Source organism: Gobio gobio (assembly GCF_949357685.1).
Source record: "Gobio gobio genome assembly, chromosome: 4".
Classification (NCBI taxonomy): Eukaryota; Metazoa; Chordata; class Actinopteri; order Cypriniformes; family Gobionidae; genus Gobio; species Gobio gobio.
The window spans coordinates 64,056,105-64,081,970 of NC_137100.1; the positions used below are offsets into that span (position 1 = coordinate 64,056,105).

Here is a 25,866-nt window from a genome sequence, read left to right on the forward strand (position 1 = left end):
CATTTTATAATTATAACAATCAAAACAGATCTCAGAATGGTAAAAACCCCATTACTTTAATGATTGATTTATTAATAAAAGTCTTTCCCTCCGGTTTCACAGATGAGGCTTAATCTAGACTAAAATGCATGTTTGAGCCGTTTAAACAAAGCAACTGGCACGAGATACCTTAAAATATGTCAGTGCCATTGTTTTTTCTACACATCAGTATTTTTTAAGACATGTTTATAAAAGCCACTTAAAGGTGGTGTGTGAATAGAAATCGCTCATTCTGAGGTAAAAAAACAACAACGGTTCATTATACACCATTGAAAACATAGTTATGTATATTATATTGCATTTCTGTCAATATATCCTCAGAAATATTACACACTGCACCTTTAAAATGTCCTAATTGAAATAAAACCTAACCCTGGCCCCGTCTGTGAAACCAGGCCTTTAATTCACTGTACATGTATTTGCACTTCTTATTGTCAATATATGCTCTATGCATATAAACGCACAACACCAGCAATTCACTTTCTTTTATTTTCTTGTTTTGTACAAAAGGTATCCATGTAGTATCCAACAGATACTCCCAACAACAAATGGCTTGAGTCATTTTACAAACCTTCATGACATTTATCCTTTCACTGGACAGAGGAAGCAAGTGTGGGGAATATTTACCCGCTTCCCCATCGAAACACTAGAAAACGAGCCTGGCTTCAGACAAAGCTAAAGAATCGTACTTGATACAACAGTCATATTTAGCAGTGCTTTGGAATACGGGCACCTATGACCTTATTTAAATGTACAACACAAAGACGAGCGCAGTGTTGGCAAACACCTAAAAACTGCAACAGTCACGTAAAGAACAGACAGTCTTGCTCACAATCCATAAGCGGGGAGAAAAACGGAAAACGAAAGCAGCTTTTCAACAACGTTGAAGCAGCTAAAGAACCAATGACTAAAAAGAAAACATAAAAAGGGTAAAAATGCTTTTTGGTTTCACAGTTAAAGTTTAACGCACTGCATGCATGATGCTAACAATGGCATGGGATTGAGAATTTTTTTTAAAAAAATGCCCAGAAAGATTCAGTTCAGCTTTCTGATGAACATTAATTAAAGGGGTAGTTCACCCAAAAATGAAAATTCTGTCATTAATTACTTCCCCTCATGTCGTTCGACACCCGTCAGACCTCCGTTCATCTTCAGACACAAATGAAGATATTTTAGTGTAAATCTGATGGCTCTGAAAGGCCTCCATTGGCTCAATGGCACTTTAGTACCTTTTAAGGGTCTTGAGAGTGTAAAGACGTCGTTACAAAGTCCATCTCACTACAGTGGCTCTACAATAACTTTATGAATCGGCGACAATAGTTTTTGTGCGCAAAAAAACCCTAAATAACGACTTATATAGTGATGACGATTTCAAAACAAGGCATCATGAAGCTTCGAAGCGTTATGAATCAGTGAGTCGATTCATGATTCGGATCACGCGACAAACTGCTGAAATTTGGCGATTCAAACCGCTGATTCGACTCACTGATTCATAACGCTTCGAAGCTTCATGATGCCGTGTTTTGAAATCGTCATCACTATATAAGTCGTGATTTAGGGGTTGTTTTGCGCACAAAAACTATTCTCGCTGATTCATAAAGTTATTGTAGAACCACTGTAGTGAGATGGACTTTGTAACGACGTCTTTAGTACCTTTTAAGGGTCTAGAGAGTGAACCGTGCATTGAGCCAATGGGCCTTTCAGAGCCATCAGATTTCAACTAAAATATCTTCATTTGTGTCTGAAGATGAACGGAGGTCTGACGGGTGTCGAACGACATGAGGGTGAGGAATTAATGACAGAATTTTCATTTTTGGGTGAACTAACCCTTTAACTGCATCTTTAAAAAAATTATAAACTAAATCTAACACGCTATCTACAAAATGAAAAAAAAAAAAAAAAACAGAACGGGTTTAAAAGCACTCCTCCCTATCTCCGGTATCGGCCCCTCTCCTTCTCCCGCTCGCGATCCCGAATCCGCTCTCTTTCGCGATCCCGTTCTCGGCCCCGCTCTCGTTCCCGGTCGCGCCGCCCGTCCCGAGGCCGGTCGCGCTCTCTCTGCCGGTCGCGCTCTCGAGGGCGGCTCCTGCGCCCGCTCACCACGGCCTGTGTTCGTCTCAGGAAGTCGTCCACACGCATGTCGTAGTCATGCTGCCAAACAAAAGTTGGAAGGTATGAGTAAGCAAAAACACAAAAGCTAGGGAGATGCTAAACAGTCGAGCAAGTCGACCCTACACTCAGAGACTGGCCACATGTAGTGTTGGGCTGATGAATGATAGCAGTGTTAGGGCTGGGCAATACAGATAATATGTATCAAGATCAGGGCTTAAAAACAAAAAAAAAATATCAATTGGTTCACTCCGAGCAGAATCGATATTATAGCGTTTCCGTTTTTGCGTTCCTCAATAAACATTACTGTTCCGAAAACGGTTTAACGGTTTCACTCAATAATAATATAACGCATGGTAATTAAACTTGAATATTTATTTCATAACATTTTTAAAACCACAACAGAAATACATGCATTAATTACAAAGCATAAACAGTGGACCTGTTTTAATGGAGCGTTAGACCATCTAAAGTGGCCTCTTATGCCTAATTCTTTTCAGAAGAGTGATAACATTCTTTGTACATCACTTTTTTTCAACACGACTTGTTTTAAAAATTGCATGAATAAAGAATAAATAAACTGGATAACCATTAATGCACCGTCAACTGGTAATTTCAAAGCAAACACTGCGCAACACGTCCTTGCATCACATAATCAAATTCAGTCAGCTAATAAAGCTTGATCATTTAATGCAATATAACATACCATTTAATACGAAGCATCAACCGTCTATATAGAAAACATTGACCTGTCCTGTATTGGCAATCTGAAAGACTATAGGAAAAATGTTTGATAGATGCTAGTAGCCTACTTGGACAGGCTTAAACGGAATCCACAAACTAGCCTAAATCAGACTATTTGAGCTTAAAGTTCGTACTGCTTATTTAAACGTACGAAAAGAATCTCCTCCAATACCTGCGCTTTCATTGTAGAACTCAGCGGGGAAAGAAATGTACTTGAGGCGTATAAATGCGCGCTCATACTGACTCGCCTTACCGGTAGATTCATAGATGACATTTCACTCACGCTTGATCCGTCAATGTCAAATGCTGAACTACTCTATTCATTATTGGTCACTGCCAAATTAAAATATTAAAAGAACGATAAAATAACGTTATTAACCGGTTAATGGCCATTTCAAATTAACGTTTCTGTTCAGAACGATTCAAATTGATTTTGATTTCGTTTTTGTTCCTCTGAAAATTTCGTTCGTTTCCGGTTTTCGTTTTCATTCCTTGAACCGGTTCAGAGCCCTGATCAAGATATTATTCCAAATTTGGCCAATATTTACCGTTTTTCTCAGTCGCTTTGGTACATTTCTCAGATCATAATTTAAATTCTCAAAGCTACCTGTTCAATCTTCACATCGTATCACTTGTGCACATCAAAAAAGCAGTTTCTCATTTCTTTCAACAAGTTGCAAATGCTTGTGTAAATCCATGCAAATGATTATGTACAATTCTCTGCTGTTTCCTACATTATCAGTTGCTTATGTCATGTTGAACTAAGTGTATTATAATGGGTCTCTGTTGAATAGTCTCACCCCCCACAACATTTAGCCATTAGTTCATAGCAGAAGTCTTTACATGCAAAATGGTTGAACAAGTTGTCATAAAATGTCAAGCATATTTCTATACATTTCCGTTAGACGTTCATATTTCTACTTTTGTTTTTCTGGGGGGTTTTTTCTTTGTGCTATGCAGGGCTGTCTTTTCCTTTCTGTATGCAATGACATGGTCTGTCAACAAATTACAGTACAAACAGTAAAAGCATAAATGTGAATCTTGTCCAGTCTCTTGCATTCAAACTCACACATACACTGAGGTGTAACCTACAATTGACAATAATTGTCATCAAAACTTTAGCCATATTTACATCAGAACATCCCTCCAGTGTACAGTTATATTGACAACATGACTAAGCAATCTGACTGTCTTATTCATACACAATGACACAAGGACTTGTCATTCTGATGGCATTGCCATGTTCATTGACACAGATATTTACTTTTGAGAGATGAACTAAGGATTTTGAGCAAGAGACTGGCTTTTGCAGGTAATCCATGGTGTTTTGCTATTTGTACGAATTGTTTTGAGAAATGCACTTGCTGTTTTGCAAATGTCGAGGATGATTCGAGAAATGTACCAAAGCGACTGAGAAAAACTGTAATATTATGGCTGGGGGTCGAGGTTGCCCATCAGTCAGAAAGATATGATTAATTATTGACAAAAAAAAACTCACACACACTTAAACACACAAAAACACACGCACACACAAATTAACGTGTGCCATTCCAAAAGCTAATTGTGTTTTTGTGTGTATAAGTGTGTGAGTTTTTTTGTCTGTTTTGCACTCTTGATGTTTTAGAGATTCACCCCTTCACTGTTGAGTCCTTTTTTTCTGCATCCTGGCTGATTTGTAGATTGGCAAAAATATGAAAATATGATTTTTTTTTGTGCATACAATTTCCCTTTCATTTCCTATGGAGGTCATTTTTGACCCGAAGGTCCTGAGTGTGACTTTTTTTTTACGAACACTTAGACTTTTCAAATCCTGTCCCCATTTTTTCCAGTGTTCATATTCCAAGTACCAATAAAGTCACCAAGTTTCGGACCATTCCGATGAAGCTACGATTTAAAAAAATATATATTTTTAAAAATTTGGGTCAGAAAATACAGAAGAGCCCCAGAGGGTTAAATAGCCTTTTTGTGGTTTAATATTCACAGACAATAGTCTATAATCACCAGATGCAATCTCAGGTACCGACATTTGGTACAGATTGATTCAATGTGAATCGGTACTCAGTACTATTAAGGGCACCGACCGAATTACGTCGGTACTCAACCCTAGAGATTACAGTTTATAAAAAGTTACAAATATGAATATTTTTCTTACAAAAACTCATTGCTTCAGAAGGCCTTTATTAACCCCCTGGAACAGTGTGGATTGATTTTCATTTTTGGGTGAACTATCCTTTTAAACACGCCGTAAATAGAAACTTAGAAAGATAGAAAGATGCTCTTCACAGTGTTCATGCAGACGGGAGAACTTGAAAGTAGGGCTGACACTAATGGGTTTTTTGGTAATCGGTCGATTAATTTTATGATTAATCAGCAATTTTTTGTGGTAATAAAAATAGTCCCAAGCAAACAATAGCCTTTAAAATGACTTAAAATACATATATAATAACAATAAGGCAATAATAATAATTATGTTAACTTAATATTTAAAATAGAAATGCTACAACCACTGTAATTTCTTGAATAAGAACATGTGGACAGCAAAACATGCAAACATAGACTTTATTTTAAAATCGCGATGAACAGTTTGCATATTTAGAGACATATAATAATGCATTCTCTGTTGGTGTACGTTTATAAATGATTTGCCTTATAAATCTGATGAAATGGTGCACAATGCGTTCCCAGATGAACGTTATAAGCAACACAAACTCACGGCGTATGCAGATGGAGTTTGAGACGCTCCACGAATATAAATTGAAGTTCATGTGGAGAAGCGTTTACTGTGAATGCTGAGCCGCACGTAAATAATTAAAGCACTCAATAGCATTATCTGTACTGTAGGATGTTTTTAAATGTTTTCAATACATTGTGCAGCCTTATAAAACGGTCTAATAATGCGGTTCATGGATTCTCGTCCGTGGAATGGGTCACTTTCAGTATTTTGCCGGTTACTCAACACAGGTAAATTGAGGATTTTTAAAAATTGAGTACTCGATTTTAATCGAGGAGCCCTATTTGAAAGCAGCAGCGATATGAAAAATATATGTTATACATTTGATAAACACATTATTCCCTGAATTCTATATCGTCAGCAAAAACTAATATTTGATGTATCGCCCGGCCCTAAGTAGTGTTCGACCTGTTTTAAGCGGCTAAACTTTACCAAACTGGAGGCGAAAGAGCGAACAACCCTCTTTTCCCTGAAGCGGGCATCATGGGGCATGGGATGGTGTCCGGAGTAAGGAGGATGGGCCTGGGGTGGAGGAGGATGATGATGATGCTGGTAGTACGGGTGCTGGGGAGGATGCTCCATACCAGGGTACGGGGCCTTCAGGGAAGAGAGAGAGAGAGAAAGAAAAAACATGGATGACCAGAACAACAGATACAGAAAACCCAGAGAATACGGTCAATCTTACCATTCCCTGCCATGGTGGAGGAGGCCCAATGTTGTGGTGGAATTCTCTCATGTAGTCATTGTAGGACTGGAAAGATGAAAATGAGTATTAGTAATGTTTATAACGTACATTCATGATCAAAACCAAAAGTTGATTAGCGACTGCAATAAAACAAGCTGGGAATTCATGGAACTGATTGGCTTTTTAATGAACATTCCTGGTGTCACGGTGCATATAGTGCATGCTATTGCCCCTCCGTCCTTCATAATCTAACAAAAATATAGTAGTTCGACCTTTGAAATGAATTTACTTGAATCCTTCTTATTTTTCAACTCTAAGGCTTCATTCAGATATGCAATGCTCACTTCAAATCCAATGATATTCCAATGGATAAAGTCTCTTAACCCTCTGCTGCTCTTCGGTCATTTCTGACCGGTTTTGAAATGTTAAAAATCACAGCTTCATCAGAATGATATGAAACTTGGTGACTTTTCTTGCATTAGGTATGTAAACACACCAAAAAATTGGGGTCATGATTCGAGCATGCTAATTGGTCGTAAAAAAAAAAAAAAAGTAGCGTTCATAAATGACCGAACATAGGAAATGAATGGGAAATCGGCAAAAACACAAAAATTCACCAAATATTTCTGTGTACAATCTACAAATCGGCCACGACGCTGAAAAAAAGTACACAGCAGTAAAGGGGTGACACTCTAAAACATCAAGAGTGTGATATTGACACACACACACACACACACACACACACACACACACACACACACCTATGAAAAACTGAGCCTATGAACCACATTTAAAAAATTTTTAAATCACAGCTTCATCGGAAAAATATGAAACTTGGTGACTTTTCTAGCATTAGGTATGTTAACACACACAAAAATTGGGGTCATGATTCGAGCATGCTAAGTGGTCGTAAAAAAAACCTCCCACTTGTGCTCTTCGGTCAAAAATGACACCATAGCAAATGAAAGGGAAATCTGCAAAAACACAAATTCACAGAAATATCTATATATATTTCTAACAAAAATAATATATATAAAACTTTAGAATAAATAGTCTTTGAGATTTTTTAAATATATATTCAAATCCATCAAAAAAAAATCATTAAATGTGTTCAAAAGAGAACTAGTGAATTCTCAAGCCTCTCCATAGAGACCTCTAGTGATTACACCCATGGTTGCATGATTTCTTAAATAATTCCAAAAGAGGGCGCCAATCTGCCTTCAAAAAAATGTATGTTGAAGGGCTAGTCTCTATTTTAACCTGAAATACTGCAATAATTTAAAAAAATATATATATTTTTAAAATAATTTTCAAATGGCAAAATAGACCATAATTATTGCATAAATATTTAAAAAATACCATCAAATCATCTCAAAATACAAAATTAAAAAGAAAAAATATTATTGAAGAAAAATAAATTGCATTGGTTTTACTGCGGTGGAGGAAGTTTGATTTTTAGGTGTCCGGTCACTTATGACCGGGAAGACAACCAATGCAACCCCTAAACGAAGATTAGCAGAGGGTTAACACATTTTTTCTGTTTAATGTACATCTACAGTAGATTTCAGCAATAAAATATGTTAAAGTCTTGACTAAAGTCAAGAAAACAAACTTACTCCGTTGAGAAACACATCTCTCCGAACACCAGTGAAGCGCCTGTGAAGAGATATTACGTGAAGTTATAATACATACACCCTTTAGAAATGGCGGATAATGAGGGAAAGACGAAAAGACCAACCTGTCCACAGGCTGATTGCGAGGGTCTTGCATAAAACCTAAACGGACAGCGAAAATGAGACAAGCTCAGCGCGAACAATAAAACCAAGTCACAAATTCATTTAAAAACACAAATGCTACAGCAATCTTGGCAATAAGCAAAGGTTCAGGGTGCAGTTCAGATGCCAAACTTCCACCCAAGTCACTCGATAAAGAGCCATAATGTGGTTGTTTCAGAAAGCGGACCATGGAAGAGTGAGGCAGAGGAAATAGGGAGCTCTACACATTGCAGATATTGACCTGGTCTCTGAGGGAATTCTGGAGCGTAATCAATCCTGGGCCGCTTCCGGTTGTGCATGTCATATTCTTCAGGGCGACGCCTACGTAAATCAGGTACATTCATGTGAAAGATGGCACTGATTTAAGAAAACAGACAGACATGAGGCATATACAAAACAACAACACTTTTCTTTCAGATATCAATGTGTGTGTGTGTGTGTACAGGATTACATATTTTAGCGGTTCTAACTGTACAATCTCACTTTACTTAAACATACTTAAGAATAACATTAATTGGTGTGCATAACACGTCCAGTAAAGCACGTCTGTACATTCACACAAACCTAGCATACAATTGTTTTGTATATTAAATCGTATTGTGCTTGATAAAAGAATATTCTGGGTTCAATGCAATACTACTCTCAGCATTTGTGGAAAAATGTTGATTAGGGCTGGATCACATTTGATCAACTAGTTTTGTTTCATTCAAATGGTTTAATTTTTGATATTTATAGCAGCTTATGGTGCTTTGAGTGGTGAAACTCTTAACTTTATGGTCCCCTTTATGGTCATCATGTTTTCAGCATCTTATCAAGTTAAAAATCCATCTTGAAACCCTTACATTGTTACATTACACTCGCTCTGGATGTTTTTAAAACCCAAAACATGTTACACACACCCAAAAATGATTGTGGTGAATGTGAGCTCATTTAAAAAGTCATGTCTACATTAAAATATTTAGATAAACGACAATAAACATGAAATGCAGTTGAAGCCACAAGAGTGTGATGAAACGCTCAATTTTTCAACTTCAGCATCATGTGCATGTAAAGCAGATAAATTGTGCATGAAACATGCAATAATACCAAAAAGGGTAATCAACACAACGCCACAAATGCTGTAGCTAGAGCTTAACCTGTACTGAACCCAGAACAATCCTTTAACACTAACTGACGGATGTGTTTTTCAATGCTCAATCCTCAGCAGAGCTCTACATTGTGAGTATTTCACTGCCTTCAAATGTGATTTTTTTTGCACACCCATGCAAGTGAAATTGGACACCAGAATCAACTCCAGTAACACCATCAGAATAAACCTCCCAGTGCATCTCACCCAATTGGAAAATTGTTTTACGGAGCATTTGGCTGCCTTTTGTTTTCGTCCATTCAAGTCAACAGAGAGACGACAAAACATTGCTAATGTGTAAGCGGGACATTGACAGAGGATGCGTTCTGGTGTGGATACGTGTATGATCGTACAGTTTTTTTTGAGTATTACATTAAGTTCACCAAAACGTGTCTCCAACCCGTTGTGTTGCACTCCGTCGACCTGTTTTTGAATACAAAAACACCATTATAGTTTCAAGAATATTTTGATTTCGCTTTTATTTTAATACTTTTAGCTTTCATTTGGATTTTAGTTACATTTTTAGTTCTGTTTTTGTCATATTTTATTAGTTTTTTTCCATTTAAGCTTAATTTATTTCAGCTTTAAGGACTGTGCACACCGTGACGATTTTCGCTTATCGCCAGCGTTTTTCAGCGTGTCTTTGTGTTCACACCCAAGCGATTTTCATTGGTGCTGCGCCACTTTACGCTTCTGACACTCGCTTGTCACACAGAAGAAGAGAGACAGTATTTACCCGCTTGCCAAAACCATTCACACACTTCTTGCTAACTGGTGTAAGACCGCCCACTGGTCCAATTCTCGGCGTCCAATGGCACGGGGAAGGTGTGTCTTTCACAACACGATTAAATTAAATACATTTCTTTTATATGCATTTACCGCGTTGTTTCATCGGACTCAATTAATGAAAAGGTATTATTATTATAGGATTTATATCATTAACTTTAGATTTATTTTTGATCTTTCAATTTAAATCGTTTATCTTATGTTATACTCTACTTACTTCCTGTTCGTCGTATCAATGTGTGCTCGGTATAGGGTTGGTATCTCAGTATCTGTACCTTTTTTCAGTACTTTAGGGATGTTTACATCAATAACCTGTAAGTCATTTATAGAAGTGTTATTGACATTATGGCAGAGCTGCCCTGGTCTCTGTCTGCCATTGTCTGTGATGTTTGTATACTGTAATATTTACTGGGCTACTAGCTACTTAAATTTAATTAAGAAAAACAACCATATTATTTTTCTTTTTAATTTAATTTCTATGAAAAGATTTCCCACAAATTATGTGTTGTGTATTTTCTGGTAATCAAATGTAGATATAAGACATTAATTTAATTTATCTTTTAATTTAATTAAACCTTTTTTGTCAAACAAAGTGCTGCACAACTGAGCTTTATACGATTAAAATTAAAACAGAAAAATTTTACTTTATTACTTAAAAAAATAAAATTTTGATAATTTATTATTATTATTACTACATGTTAGTATTATTAATTGAGACATATCTAAATTCTACTGTACAACAGTGATGTATTTGTAAAAATAAACCTGACTTTTATTTTGACGGGTTGCCGTGAAGACCTTTGAGTTTGTGTGTTTATGATATGACTGTAGTTTTTCTCAAATGAAACGGTAAAATGCTGTGACTCAGTGTCTCTGGAGATGACGTTCGTGTGTTCATGTCCTCATGTGAGACGGCAGAGATGGAAACATGCGACCGTCATAGTGATAGTGAGTGTGTGTGTGTGTGGTAAACCGCGCTTCTACGGCATTCATTCGCACAGAGACACGCAGGATTCGTATTTAAATAGTCTTTTTGCAGTTTAATATTCACAGACACTAGTCTATAATCACCAGATGTGTTCTCAGGTACCGAAATTTGGTTGATTTAATGTGAATCGGTAGTACCGACGTAATTTGGTCGGTGCCCTTAAAAGTACAGAGTTCGGTACCCAACCCTAGCTCGGTAAGACCGTTTTGTTCTTGAGCGCCACCAAGTGGTGTTTTACTGTAATTTCAGCAGCTCCATGCACGTGAACAAAAGCGTTTTTTGACAGTTTTTAACACGCCACATCAAAACGAAAAAACGAACTCAAGGCACGTTTTTTTGCCCTTTGTTTAGTCACGAGGCGAAAATCGTCCCAGTGTGAACAGGCCTTTAGTTTGGTTATGGTTTCGATTTTATTTCCAGTAAGTAACTTAAGTGCTTCACTTCCCACAAAAGCAACTTTAACTTTGCAACTGACTGAAATAAATAGAATATCTATATTTTTATCCCGGCTTAATTTCAATTAACAAAAATAAAATAACATTTCTCTGTTGACTTGGAAGTAAAACAACAAAGCAGACATTTAAAAATAGAGATAATGACATCCAAAACAGTATATAATAATATATTTGAACGCTTAATTATGCATGTTAATGACTTAATTTAAGTATAAAATGCTACCGCTAAATTTTTGGACACCAGTTGTTGATCAGTCAAAGCTACTATTTCGTACTGCCTATCGCTTGACAAAGATATCAGATAGTTTGCTTATAAACATAAAACTATACCAAGTATAAATGTTTACAAGTTAGCATTAATGTTACAGTCCTGGACTTTAACAAATGTAAAAGTAGAGCCCTGCTCAGAATTGTATAGACTTTGTCTAGCTTTCGCTGTGTGTCCTGAAGCCAAAAAACCCCACATGCCTTCAACTGTGCCATGAGGGATTGTTAAACACTTTTGATGAAACTCTACTCGAACACATGCCCTTAGTGAGAATGTCATTCTAACAAATGGTAAGAAACCCAATGTCAAAAATAACAGTATCTACAGTGGAGAACAATAAAATCTGGTTGAGAGTGTGACATACCGCATTCTTGTAGTTTTGTGACTGTTAACGTTGGCAAATACTTTTTAAGAGTAAAAGTTCATATAAAAGTCCATCTTATGCTTTAACACATTTTAAATGGGAGGGCCTGGTAAAGCAGAAGAAGGGGGAGTGATAAGGAGCGGTGCAGTCCATTGCAAAGCAAACCAAAAAGACCAAGAGAAGATCCAGACATCTGGAAATAACCCTTCTCTTGGGGTACTCAGTCCATGGAGGGCTCAGAGAAACACAGAAGAAGGGAAGGGTGGAGGCATCATCATTTTACCCCATCTTTAGTCCAAACCGCCTACCTACCACCAGCTGGAACATCCCATCGATTGAGAGGAAGGGGCCTTTCGTAACAAAGAGGGTGGGGAAAGGGGAGGGACGTGTACACATGTAATGCATCCAAATTGGAGTCCATCAGTCGGGGCTTGGGCCAGACAATGTGTAAACTGACAAACTTCCTCATAACGTTTGTCTGGAGAAAGTAAGGATGCGTTTAAGTCCTTTTTTGGGCCTTTCTTTGAGCACTGTGGTATGGAACAGAGTTCATGTAAAGCAGTGCTCAATAGGGACAGTCCCTGGTGCGATTCGAGTCCATAAGCACTGCCAACTGCCCACTCCAGCAGCCTTGCAGAGGAACATGCTCTTTTTTGCCCTCCCTCCCTGTCTGTCTCTCCCTCTCTGTTTTCATGCTTTCCTTCACCGTTTGACGCTACACCCGCACACTTCAACTATCTATATTCTTAAGCACACACTGGAGCTTTTTCTGGACAGGAAAACCAGCAAAGAAGTCCCAAAATACGCTCCTCTTGAAAGCTTTTTTTTAAACAACGACTGCTTTCTGCCCCCTCAAATCGATGTGCCATCTTCTCTTTAATTATTAAGGCTCCTTTTAAAAGAGTCCCAAATTTGACTGGCTCTATCCCCCATGGACACTCCTGCAAGAAAAGGCTTTGGGAACAAATTTAAACACAGTCTCATCTACAGAAAGAAACAGACCTCAGTGCTACAACTAAAAAGTTAGCTAGACCATTCTTAAGTTGTTAACAGTTAACAGGCATTATCAGGTCAATCGTTACACCATTTCAGCTCCCGTTAACCGTCAGAATTAACAATAGCACGCAGGATTTATGCTGAGACTTTCCCACAAAAGCCGCAGCCGGTCCGGTCTGCTCTGGTCAGCTTGGTTCGTGGCTCTTCTCTGACCCTCGCTCAAGTGACGATGAAGACGAAGGTGGAAAAATAACAAAAACACACACTTGTTCCCTTCGCATCAGGTGACAGGGACACAAGCGCGCACTATCAGTCCAAAGAACTTTTCTAACCTTCCCACGTCCCGAGGGACGGGCTCTCTGTGGGGTAGTCGGCCCCGAGATCGAGGCTCTGAGTGCATCCTCCTCTTGTGGCGCATTTTGTGAATGACCTGATACAAGTCAATGCTCTCATCAGGTGGGAAGAGCATGCACAGCTGTGTCCCGCATTCTGGTTCGATCTCCTGCGGCCGGACGTTTGCAGAGGTCCGAGTGATCATGCGGGACAGTGAAAAGAAAGAACGTTAATGTTTGTTTTTAGGAACAAGTCAACCAATTTTGTGCATTTTCCTTGAGGGCTATGAGGTCAATAATGGTCTCCTTATTGTACACAATTCAATGATTCATTTCAATTCATTCATTTAACAGTAATAATGTGTTCTGCCTCTGAGACAATTTAAAGGGTTAGTTCACCCAAAAATGAAATTTCTGTCATTAATTACTTACCCTCATGTCGTTCGACCCTCCGTTCATCTTCAGAACACAAATGAAGATATTTTAGTGTAAATTTGATGGCTCTGAAAGGCCTCCATTATACAATGGCACTTTACACTCTCAAGACCCTTAAAAGGTACTAAAGACGTCGTTACAAAGTCCATCTCACTACAGTGGTTCTACAATAACTTTATGAATCGGCAAGAATAGTTTTTGTGCGCAAAAAAACCCTAAATAACGACTTATATAGTGATGACGATGTCAAAACAAGGCGTCATGAAGCTTCGAAGCGTTATGAATCAGTGAGTCGAATCATGATTCGGATCGCGTGTCAAACCACCAAACTGCTGAAATTTGGCGATTCAAACCGCTGAATCGACTCACTGATTCATAACGCTTCGAAGCTTCATGATGCCTTGTTTTGAAATCGTCATCACTAGTTAAGTCGTTATTTAGGGTTTTTTTGCGCACAAAAACTATTCTCGCCGATTCATAAAGTTATTGTAGAGCCACTGTAGTGAGATGGACTTTGTAACGACGTCTTTAGTGCCTTTTAAGGGTCTTGAGAGTGTAAAGTGCCATTGTGCCAATGGAGGCCTTTCAGAGCATCAGATTTACACTAAAATATCTTCATTTCTGTTCTGAAGATGAACGGAGGTCTGACGGGTGTCGAACGACATGAGGGTGAGGAATTAATGACAGAATTTTCATTTTTGGGTGAACTAACCCTTTAAGTTTTTGGCTGACATTAGTTCAAGTTTTATTCTACTATTTCAATCCCTCCCCCCTTCAATCGTAGGTCTCAAAGATCACTTTTACTGGATTGAGTCATGAAATATGAAAATTTTTTGTAACTAAATTCGGTTCTCAACAATAAGGATGGCGCATATATAGCATTAATTACACCTTTAATTTCTTTCGATGTTTGCCTCAAAGTCTGTAGTGCTTGAAAAATTGAAAATATTGTTAAAAAAAATCGTAATATCTTCATATATAATTTCCCCCTCAGTTTTCATAATTACAGAGCAATAACTTCATTACGTCCGGCAAAACTGTGTATGAATGTAAAGATGTCAGGTTTGGGGACATAAAAATCTAATATGTGAGTATCTTATTTAGACGGGGTAAACCCAGCCTGATCTGCCACTGATTTGATTTCGCCCTGCAGCTCAGTCTGGAAACCTGTACATTAATATCTACTGCTTCTGTTACACATTTGCAGGAACCAATCACAGACTGGCTTATCCACCTGGCGCGCTATTGGCGGGTTTAACACGATGACGGCTAGAGAAGCGATGGATCGATGCCTGTTGATCATGCCTCTTGTGGTCTGATTGGTTGATGGACTATTCAATTGCATACAGAGTCATTTGAATTATGCTCGTTTATCACGCCTCTTGTGCAGTAGAAAATACAGAGCAGACTCACCAGACCAATGTTCAATCTTAAAAGATTGAGCTTGGTCTGGTGATAGCCAGACAATCTTTTCTAAAAAAAATTTAAAAATTAAATTAAATTAAAAAAAGAGCTGCTAAAAATGGATCCCTTCTGGTATAACATCCACTCCTTACAATCCAATCCCTGATGGATAAAAGTTTAATGATAAAACGGCTAACCTGTCCATCGCGCCCAATCTTCACAGGCTTGTGCTCATTCCATGGGTTGGAGAGGTGAGCAGTTTTTGTGAAAGGTAATTCCCGCCTTCAAGCAGAAAGAAAACAAATCTCAATAGCTCAATTGTAAACCAACAACAAACAGGCCAGACGTGAAATTGTTTTTTTCATGGTTTAATACCTGCAAATCCAGTCAATTTTGAAGACTCCTCCAAGCATCTTGGCATTCATGCCTGCGGGCAGAACCCAGTGGATGGGAGAACCTCCATGATGAGACTCGGACGAGAGCCGAGCAAAACCTGAAACACAAACACACCTTAAGTTAACCTGCATTAAGCCACTATAAGGGTGTTTTTACACCTGTAGATTGTTTGTTTTGTTCTGAAACAAGGACATAATTTGTTACAATGTTGCATTTTCTTGGTTCGGTTCTCACAATGCAACTCTGCATTTGGTACTGGGTTTATGCAAGTACAACTGTCCTTTTATTGGTCAGTTTCTCCGTCATCCATCAAGATGATTGACAAGTTTGCTCCATGAGCTTATTCTGGCTTTATTTGTAACTGTCGAGACACACGCAAACACTATATGAATGTAGCCGTCAATCCCACTGTTAAATTATATACTGCATTCATATTAAAACTGCAGCAAATTCAAACACGCTCTCTCTAGATCTCCCACCTCTATGTCTAGAGGTTAAAGGGTAACTTTAGTGATTTAGTATTAGGCTTTGTATCAGTAGAAACCCGGTAGTATATTCAAATTATGGTACTTTCCCCCCCCATATCCCCCTGAGACGAGAGAATTATGCATTTTATTTCTGGAAAAAATTCTCTGATGACGCAAATATCATCATTTTGCGTCATCTGAGGATTTTTTGGCCTGAGGCTAGAGACTACAGCCACTAGATGGAGCTGTTCCTCATGTTATCAACCTGCCCATAGGGGAGAGATCTCACACACAGAAGCTAAGACACAGACGAACGCACGGACAATCATAACGGAGCGATGCAGAGTAAAGTGAATGTTTCAACTTTTCAATGAATTCCTGTGATAGTTAAGCTTCCATATGCGATCTGAAAACGTGCCAGACTGGAGCTTAAAGGGTTAGTTCACCCAAAAATGAAAATTCTGTTATTAATTGCTCACCCTCATGTCGTTGGACACCCATAAGACCTCAGTTCATCTTCAGAACACAAATGAAGATATTTTAGTGTAAAGCTGATGCTGAGAAAGGCTTCAGATAGGCCTCCATTGGCATTCAGTACATTTACACTCACAAGACCCATAAAAGGCACTTAAAACGTTGTTACAAAGTCCATCTCACCACAGTGACTCTACAATAATTTTACGATGCGACGACAATAGTTTTTGTGCGCAAAAAAAAAATCAAAATAACACCTTTATCCAAATTGTTCTCGACTTCCGTGTCTGTCTCCACGACGCATGCGCGAGACTATGACGCAGATCCGGCGTTCGGACACATGACCCAGAAGCGATTTGTTTACAAGCAGAGGAAGACGCGCGTGTCTAAGCTGTTGAATTCTACATTGATCGTGCTTTAGGTCTCGGCGTAGTGCTCACATGGAGCTAAAGTGTGCATTTCATGGATTCCCGAACACCGGATCTGCGTCATATTCTCGCGCATGCGTCGTGGAGACACACACGGAAGACAAGAAGAGGTTGAATAAAGGTGTTATTTTGATTTTTTTTTGCGCACAAAAACTATTGTCGTCGCTTCGTCAAATTATTGTAGAGTCACTGTGGTGAGATGGACTTTGTAACGACGTTTTTAGTGCCTTTTATGGGTCTTGTGAGTGTAAATGTACTGAATGCCAATGGAGGCCTATCTGAAGCCTTTCTCAGCATCAGCTTTACACTAAAATATCTTCATTTGTGTTCCGAAGATGAACTGAGGTCTTACGGGTGTCCAACGACATGAGGGTGAGGAATTAATGACAGAATTTTCATTTTTGGGTGAACTAACCCTTTAACGTCACCTCAGCTCTTCATGATGAATGAAATCTGATCCTGCTGCGTCTGTGCCGTGACTTTCATTCGGCTCACTCACACTTTATTGACGTTCAGTTTTTAATTGTAGTGTTTATTCTCTAACTGAACGAAATGATTGTATTATTATGAAGATCAAAACGACGTCGGGGGCGGTGTAGGGAGTGCATTCTGGGAGTTGTTGTCTTTCATCCACATGAGAAATAAATTTTCTGTCTTTTCTCAGTCTAGAAGGCACCAAATTCAAAAATAATTTTACATTTCTACTACATAAATGACCCAGTTTAAATACAAAGCTTAATGCTAAATCACTGAAGTAACCCTTTAATTACACAACATTTTAAGATGAAGAGGTGCTCTTTTGGTTTTCAACTGTGATAACTAACACGCTCACTCACAGAATCAGACACTACTGCGATTTAAATAGCACATTTCCCATTATGAAATATAAACCTATTTGGTTCATTGGTCCGTTGAGTCGGATTGCTTTCACACCTTAAAGGGATAGTTCACCCAAAAATGAAAATTAGCCCATAATTTACTCACCCTCAAGTCATCCTAGGTGTGTATGACGTTCTTCTTTCAGACGAATAAAATCTGAGTTCTATTACAAAAGTCCAGGCTAATCCAAGCATTAGAATTTGATTAATAGTTGCTCTGTTTTTGAAGTCCATAAAAAGTGCATCTGTCCGTCAAATAACTGCTCCACACGGCTCTGGGGTGTTAATAAAGGCCTAAGAAGCGAATCGATGCGTTTGTGTAAGAAAAATATCCATATTTAAAACTTTATAAAGTAAACTTTCAGCTGACAGCCTTCCCTGTTCAATTTATGGAAAAAGTGTTGAAAGTTCCTCAGCCGATCGAAAGACTAACGCGACCAGGTCATGACGTCACGAACGCATCTTGAGTTTCACTTTCAACATTCAACACTTTTCCACGGAAGGCGGTCGGTCGAACGTTTACGTGATAAAGTTTTAAATATGGATATTTTTCTTACACAAACGCATCGATTCGCTTCAGAAGGCCTTTATTAACACCCCAGAGCCGCGTGGAGCAGTTATATGACGGACAGATGCACTTTTTCATTGCTAGTTTTAGTTTAGTTTTTATTTTGTAAACACATTTCTATTTAGTTTTTATATATTTCGTTTCAGTTTTAGTAATTATAGTTTAGCAGAGTTACCAGAACGCAGTGTAGAGATCAAATCAAGATTTTTAATTTCAGCCAAAGTTTAATGTTTGCACAGATTAGAGTTCTTATGCAGACATCTTAATAATAAAAATAAAATAATGGAATAAAGATTGTTTTATTTAATGCCATGTCAGCATCTAAGGCTATATTCATGGCTAAAATTAAATCATAGGCTATATATTCAATAAAACCAAGCAAACAAGTCATATTATACAAGATTTTTAAAATCAACTTATGATTAAAAAAAAATCCAAAACCTTTTCATTTATAATCTTACTAAATAAGTCCTTAAGTGAAATAACTTGATAAAAGAGCATTCTTGTTTTAACCCAGGACAGCCCAACAAAATATGTTTAACGGAGAGGGGAATCTTATAAAACATGCATAAAGTTGGGTCTTCACCTTTAAGCAAAAAAGCTTGAGTTTTTTGACCAATAGTTTTAGTCTTAGTTTAAGTTTTCGTTTACGAAAATAACCTTGGTCCACAGAACTGTGCATTAAAATGTTTTGAAATTTGCCAAATCATACAGGTGTTATTGGCAAAATCACATGCTCGCATTCGTTGGATTGTTGCTTCTGGGTTTATTGTCCATTTGTGTTTGGTACACCTTATAAACCAAAACCCCTAATGGGGTTTTGGTTTCCTTGCCACTGTTGCCTCTGGCTTGGCGTGCTCAGTTGGGGACACTAAATTTTTCAACTAAACATCGAAATACATCTAAATAATAAACTAAATTAACCATTTAAACTAAATTACTGATCAAATTATTGATCTAAAGCCCACACTGTCACTGTATGATACTTGAAATTTTTCCAGAATGGCTATACAGCTGAATAAAATTGTGCTGCATTATTTTCCTGTTTAACACTGTAAAGCTGCTTTGAAACAATCTACATTGTTAAAAGCGCTATATAAATAAAGTTGACTTGACTTGACTTATAATAGTTTTTCTTTTTTAAGACATACCTTGAAACTTTCCACTCTCCCTAACCGAAAAGACTAGCACAACACTCCGAGCCGAGCGAAAGGCTGCGTTGAGTTTTTTCTCGTTGACAGGCAGAGTGGACCACACACCCTGTGAAGAGAGATCACGCCATGTTAAATGAGTTAAGCTTCTGTTAAACTCTTAAATCAAACTGTAAACAGTGGCACACCTTTGCTTTAGCCAGGGAAACGTTCTCATGGTTGTTGCTCTTAATTAGAAAAAACCTGGCCTCTCTGAGGATGTACTTCAGCTTGCTGGTTTGATCTTTAGAAAGACAAAAGGGAGAAAAACATATTGAAACTGGTCACAAAATGAGTAACACTAGTCATTAAACGGCTTCTACAACTAAATTGACAGCACCAATAATGAAAATAATTAGCAATGAATTTCCATATTGATTAGTCAACTCTTTGGGAAGAGTTGACTAATGGAAATGGAAATTCGAACGACCATGAAGGATCCAGAGAACACGGTTAACACAATTTTTCCAGCCAGTGTCAATAATTAAATGTCTTAAAGAGCACCTATCATGGAATTTTGAAATGTACCTTTCATGTAGTGTGTAACATAGATCTAAGTGAACAAAAACATCCTGCAAAGTTTGAAATATGACAGTGCACCGTATATATATAGTTATTTTCTTTCCAAAGTAAGAGTCGACTCTGAGTCATTTTTAAGAATCGTTAGAAGACCGAAGCTTTTTCTCTGACTAGATGACGTCAACTTGTCAAGTTATTTGAATACGATACGCCCACTTATTGCTCCAAGACGCCAGTGAAAACTAGAAAACATCATGAAGACGAGACGCTGTTCTGAAGTGCGACTCAAAAGCAAACTTTTTTCATCTGCCCAAGGATGAGCATTTGAAGACTAAGTGGCTTGAAGACAAACCATAAATCGTTGCAATTGTGTGTTTATTAGTCTTCAAATGTCTCTATTTGCATGTTTCGCGATCTCAGGAAGCTTTTATTATAGATTGCCATTATGGCACATGGTTTCTTCTTCGTCTGTCTGTGCCATATATGTCTACATGTGCACAGAGCGCCCTCCGGCTGCCAGGATGAGCTGAAAACAACACATAAGAGACTCAATCGCTCATGATTAGGCTACATCTGCTCATTTTGAGGAAGTATTGAATAAAAAAAAACTCCTCTGTTTAGAAATTTGACACAGACATATGAGAATCTATCAATATGTGTCCTCAACTGCACACTTTTGAACTAAAAGCCCTGAGGGATGTTGATTTGTCGCGAGTCTTCGTGAGGAGAATAGAGGAGTTTTTTTATGAATGAGATCAGCTGAGGCTCATATTACAATCAAACGGTACAGACGCAGTTTTCATATTCATAACTCCTGACACATATTAACAAATTACTGTCACTATAAGACTTTGATGGGCGTTACGTTTCCGAAAATATCTGCACAGACTATACCAATCACAACTGACTGGGTCATCGGACCAATCACGTCACGATTAGCGTCACTTAAAGGCGGGGTTTTGAAAAGTTAATCACTAAAGGAATCATTTGAGAATCGACCGTCAAAACAGGTAAAAATAAATGCATATAAGAAAACTAAAGTCTTTTTTGTCATTGCATGCATGCAAAACTGTTGTTGGGGACTTCTAAAACAATATTTGGAACATTTTAAATGCCATAATAGGTGCTCTTTAAACAAAAAGTCTTCAACATGCGAAATGGATGAAGGTCAGACCACATTTTATGATAAATTATTCTGGTTCACAAGCACTGGAACGCACGACAAAAAACACAGGATTCACAGCTTTAAAAACTGCTAGAGATTACAGACATGCAAATACAATTAAATACGCAAACATTATCTGAACGTGAGTGTGATGTTCTTACCCTTCCTCACAGCTCGGACAGAAGAGGACAGCTTTTCATGCTTCTTTTCAGACCCTAAAATTCAGAGAGAGAGACCAGGTTTTAACATTCAGCTCAAAATGCAGATAGAAACCGCTGGCGGTCCATGATTTTGACTGAAACACGCCAATGCTGACCAACTGGATTTAACACAGATCATTAAGATTCATTCCCACATTATGATTAGAGAGACAAAATCTAGTTGTTGGAAATTCACACTATTTCAGGTTGCCATCAGGTGTGTACAAATATAGTCATTATGATTCAGCCATCTGTAATCTGACCTGCTCCGCCAAAGATTTAATCAAGTTATACTTCAACCAATCAACAATTAAGGCCCTGATATACTTGAATAACAAACTGGTGTGGCATCATTTCAAACAAACAAAATCAGGCAAAAACAAAGTTCATTCGGAGTGTTTTTGGAAAAGTTCACTCCAGCTGGTAAACACCTTCGACTACCATTGGTCAGTGGTGATGATGTAATGGCTAGGCTCCGCCTTCTTTGACATGCAAATCTTCTACAGTTCATTTCTTCTGTTCAGCCCGTCAAGGTCAGACATGAGAGGAAACTGAACACAGTGGAGAGCTGCTTTATGGTAGAAATTTAAGCAGCAATTCTAATATTTTCTCATGTTTTATATGGTAAAGCTGCTTGCTTTAAAGCCGGCGTGTCAAGCTCAGCTCCTGGAGGGCCATTGTCCAGCAGAGTTCAGCTCAAAGTCTAATTAAACACATCTGAACCAGCTAATCAAGAGTTACTAGAAGCTTCCAGGCAGGCATTTTGGCGCTGGTTGGAGCTTCACTCTGAAGGACAGTTTGACACCTCTGTGATATAAACAAATATGATGGGATTTGAGCTTGTGCAAACACATTGTTGTGATTAAGCGCTTTCTTGATCACGGTTTCATGGTGGTTATTTTTGTTTCATTTGTTATTTTTGTTGTGCGTTTGTTTTGTTATTGAGAGGAAAGCATGCAGCACATTCATCTAAACGCTGCTCTGAGAAGCACGGGCAACGCTGGGATGTTCACTAAAATTATTATTTTACCCCCAAGCGAAGAACGGAAAATAACTATGCCGTGAGTATATTAGGGCCTTCACAGTCCAATTTGTGTCTTAAAGGGATAGTTTACTCAAACTCATCCTCATGTCGTTCCAAACCTTTTCATTTGAACTACTTTCGTTCATCTTCGGAACACAAATGAAGATCTTTTTGATGAAATCTGAGAGCTTTCTGTCCCTTCAATGAGGTTCATTCTCGTGTTGCGCATCACTTTGAGCTTCAGCAAGAACCAATGAGGTTCATTCTTGTGTTACGCATCACGTTTGAGCTTCAGCAAGAACCAATGAGGTTCATTCTCGTGTTACGCATCACGTTTGAGCTTCAGCGAGAACCAATGAGGTTCATTCTTGTGTTACGCATCACGTTTGAGCTTCAGCAAGAACCAATGAGGTTCATTCTTGTGTTACGCATCACATTTGAGCTTCAACAAGAACCAATGAGGTTCATTCTCGTGTTACGCATCACGTTTGAGCTTCAGCAAGAACCAATGAGGTTCATTCTCGTGTTACACATCACGTTTGAGCTTCAGCAAGAACCAATGAGGTTCATTCTTGTGTTACACATCACGTTTGAGCTTCAGCAAGAACCAATGAGGTTCATTCTCGTGTTACACATCACGTTTGAGCTTCAGCAAGAACCAATGAGGTTCATTCTCGTGTTACGCATCACGTTTGAGCTTCAGCAAGAACCAATGAGGTTCATTCTTGTGTTACACATCACGTTTGAGCTTCAGCAAGAACCAATGAGGTTCATTCTCGTGTTACACATCACGTTTGAGCTTCAGCAAGAACCAATGAGGTTCATTCTCGTGTTACGCATCACGTTTGAGCTTCAGCAAGAACCAATGAGGTTCATTCTCGTGTTACGCATCACGTTTGAGCTTCAACAAGAACCAATGAGGTTCATTCTCGTGTTACACATCACGTTTGAGCTTCAGCAAGAGCCAATGAGGTTCATTCTCGTGTTACGCAGCACGTTTGAGCTTCTTCAAGAACCAATGAGGTTCATTCTCGTGTTACGCATCACGTTTGAGCTTCTTCAAGAACCAATGAGGTTCATTCTCGTGTTACACATCACGTTTGAGCTTCAGCAAGAGCCAATGAGGTTCATTCTCGTGTTACGCAGCACGTTTGAGCTTCTTCAAGAACCAATGAGGTTCATTCTCGTGTTACGCAAAACGTTTGAGCTTCAGCAAGAACCAATGAGGTTCATTCTCGTGTTACGCATCACGTTTGAGCTTCTGCAAGAACCAATGAGGTTCATTCTCGTGTTACGCATCACATTTGAGCTTCAGCAAGAACCAATGAGGTTCATTCTCGTGTTACGCAAAACGTTTGAGCTTCTGCAAGAACCAATGAGGTTCATTCTCGTGTTACGCATCACGTTTGAGCTTCAACAAGAACCAATGAGGTTCATTCTTGTGTTACGCATCACATTTGAGCTTCAACAAGAACCAATGAGGTTCATTCTTGTTACACATCACATTTGAGCTTCAACAAGAACCAATGAGGTTCATTCTCGTGTTACGCATCACGTTTGAGCTTCAACAAGAACCAATGAGGTTCATCCTCGTGTTACGCATCACGTTTGAGCTTCAGCAAGAACCAATGAGGTTCATTCTCGTGTTACGCATCACGTTTGAGCTTCTTCAAGAACCAATGAGGTTCATTCTTGTTACACATCACATTTGAGCTTCAACAAGAACCAATGAGGTTCATTCTCGTGTTACGCATCACGTTTGAGCTTCAACAAGAACCAATGAGGTTCATTCTCGTGTTACGCATCACGTTTGAGCTTCTTCAAGAACCAATGAGGTTCATCCTCGTGTTACGCATCACGTTTGAGCTTCAGCAAGAACCAATGAGGTTCATTCTCGTGTTACGCATCACGTTTGAGCTTCAACAAGAACCAATGAGGTTCATTCTCGTGTTACGCATCACGTTTGAGCTTCTGCAAGAACCAATGAGGTTCATTCTCGTGTTACGCATCACGTTTGAGCTTCTGCAAGCAGGTTCAGTTAAGCTTCTGTTTATGTTTGCTGATCAATGTTTATGTGAATAAAAGCCTAAATTCAATCTGTTCATCATATAAAGCAATCGAGTATCTTCAGAAAATTTGGAATAAACCGCTCAATTCATGGATTAGTTTTAAGATCTCTTTATGAACTTTTTATAGCATCAAAGTGTTTGTTGTGTAGCTGTCAATGGAGGGACAGAAAACTCTCAGATTTCATCAAAAAGATCTTCCTTGGTGTTCTGAAGATGAACGAAAGTCTTACGGGTTTGGAACGACATGAGAAAGTAATGAGAAATTAATGGCAGAATTTTTAATTTTTGCGTGAACTATCCCTTTAATATCACAATTACAACAACGGTTAAGTATTTATTACTGCTCTAAGAAACAGATTATTACTATGAAATGTCTCCCTGAAAATGGTAAACTGCAGGATTGACCGCTGTCCCAGTAGATCAATTTCATAATTGTTGCATAATTTCAACTCAATTCATGTAGCCATGTAAAAAGCGGGACGACATACAGACAAGTTGGCCCTTATCACAAAATAACCCCCCTTGAGGGTGACCACCCTGTTGTGGATTATTTAGCAAAAAGGACGAGCTGACTGTACATTATCCATTACGTATAATTTATTTTACAATGAACAATTTCGCTTTTTCTTTGAAAGCCACCAGGGCAGAGGCAAGTCAGGTTACACTGCTGAACGAACTCAAATCTAATCTGAAATCTTTGTGACTTTTAACAGTTTTATTAGTATTATTACTGCCATAACTATTAATATTGTTATTGAGCGGTTAAGGGATTATTTAATACCTGTATAGGATTCTGAAGCTGAACTTCCACTTCTATCAAAAACGATTGGTGATATCCCTCTAGCGTGCTTCTTGGCTTTGCTTTCCTCATCTGAACAGTAAATGGGAGAACATGGTCCCTTATGTTAGAATATCGAGGATTATTTGAGATCTCTTGGGCTCCAATTTCTAAATTTCTAGCCAAATAGTTTTTCCTGTCCTTTGATGAACACAGCCAGGTAGCGACCCGTAGTGAAAACTTCTAACAACATGAGATCGACAAGTCACAGGTAAGAATACAAGTGGCAAGGCAAGATGGAAATGTTATATTTTTGCGGGACCTCTTTAAATCAACAGGTCTGCTCCAAAACACAGTGCACACCAACCCGATTTGAAGGCAGCAGCAAAATTATGTTGCCTTGAATACCTTACTTGGTGAATGCGTCACAGACAAAGCAATCCCAGAACAAACTTTCAAATATTGCAGAGCGC

At 38.4% G+C, this 25,866-nt stretch overlaps 1 protein-coding gene across 3 annotated transcripts in view; it reads right to left on the reverse strand.

The window, feature by feature from the left end:
* Positions 1-509: 509 nt before the first annotated feature.
* The window catches only part of ythdc1 (YTH N6-methyladenosine RNA binding protein C1), a 37,951-nt gene continuing 12,594 nt past the window's right edge, over positions 510-25,866 (reverse strand). For 2 of the 3 annotated variants that reach the window (XM_079815936.1, XM_079815937.1), the window contains exons 5-16: positions 21,484-21,537; positions 19,788-19,882; positions 19,600-19,708; positions 15,613-15,730; positions 15,435-15,519; positions 13,399-13,568; positions 8,325-8,404; positions 8,047-8,083; positions 7,925-7,964; positions 6,309-6,374; positions 6,056-6,220; positions 510-2,190 (exon numbers count right to left, since the gene is read on the reverse strand). In XM_079815936.1, coding sequence (XP_079672062.1) covers positions 1,969-2,190; positions 6,056-6,220; positions 6,309-6,374; positions 7,925-7,964; positions 8,047-8,083; positions 8,325-8,404; positions 13,399-13,568; positions 15,435-15,519; positions 15,613-15,730; positions 19,600-19,708; positions 19,788-19,882; positions 21,484-21,537 — 1,241 coding nt within the window. In that variant the 3' untranslated portion in view covers positions 510-1,968. The remainder of the gene's footprint in view (positions 2,191-6,055; positions 6,221-6,308; positions 6,375-7,924; positions 7,965-8,046; positions 8,084-8,324; positions 8,405-13,398; positions 13,569-15,434; positions 15,520-15,612; positions 15,731-19,599; positions 19,709-19,787; positions 19,883-21,483; positions 21,538-25,866) is intronic. The other variant, XR_013816419.1, reaches the window with a different exon arrangement.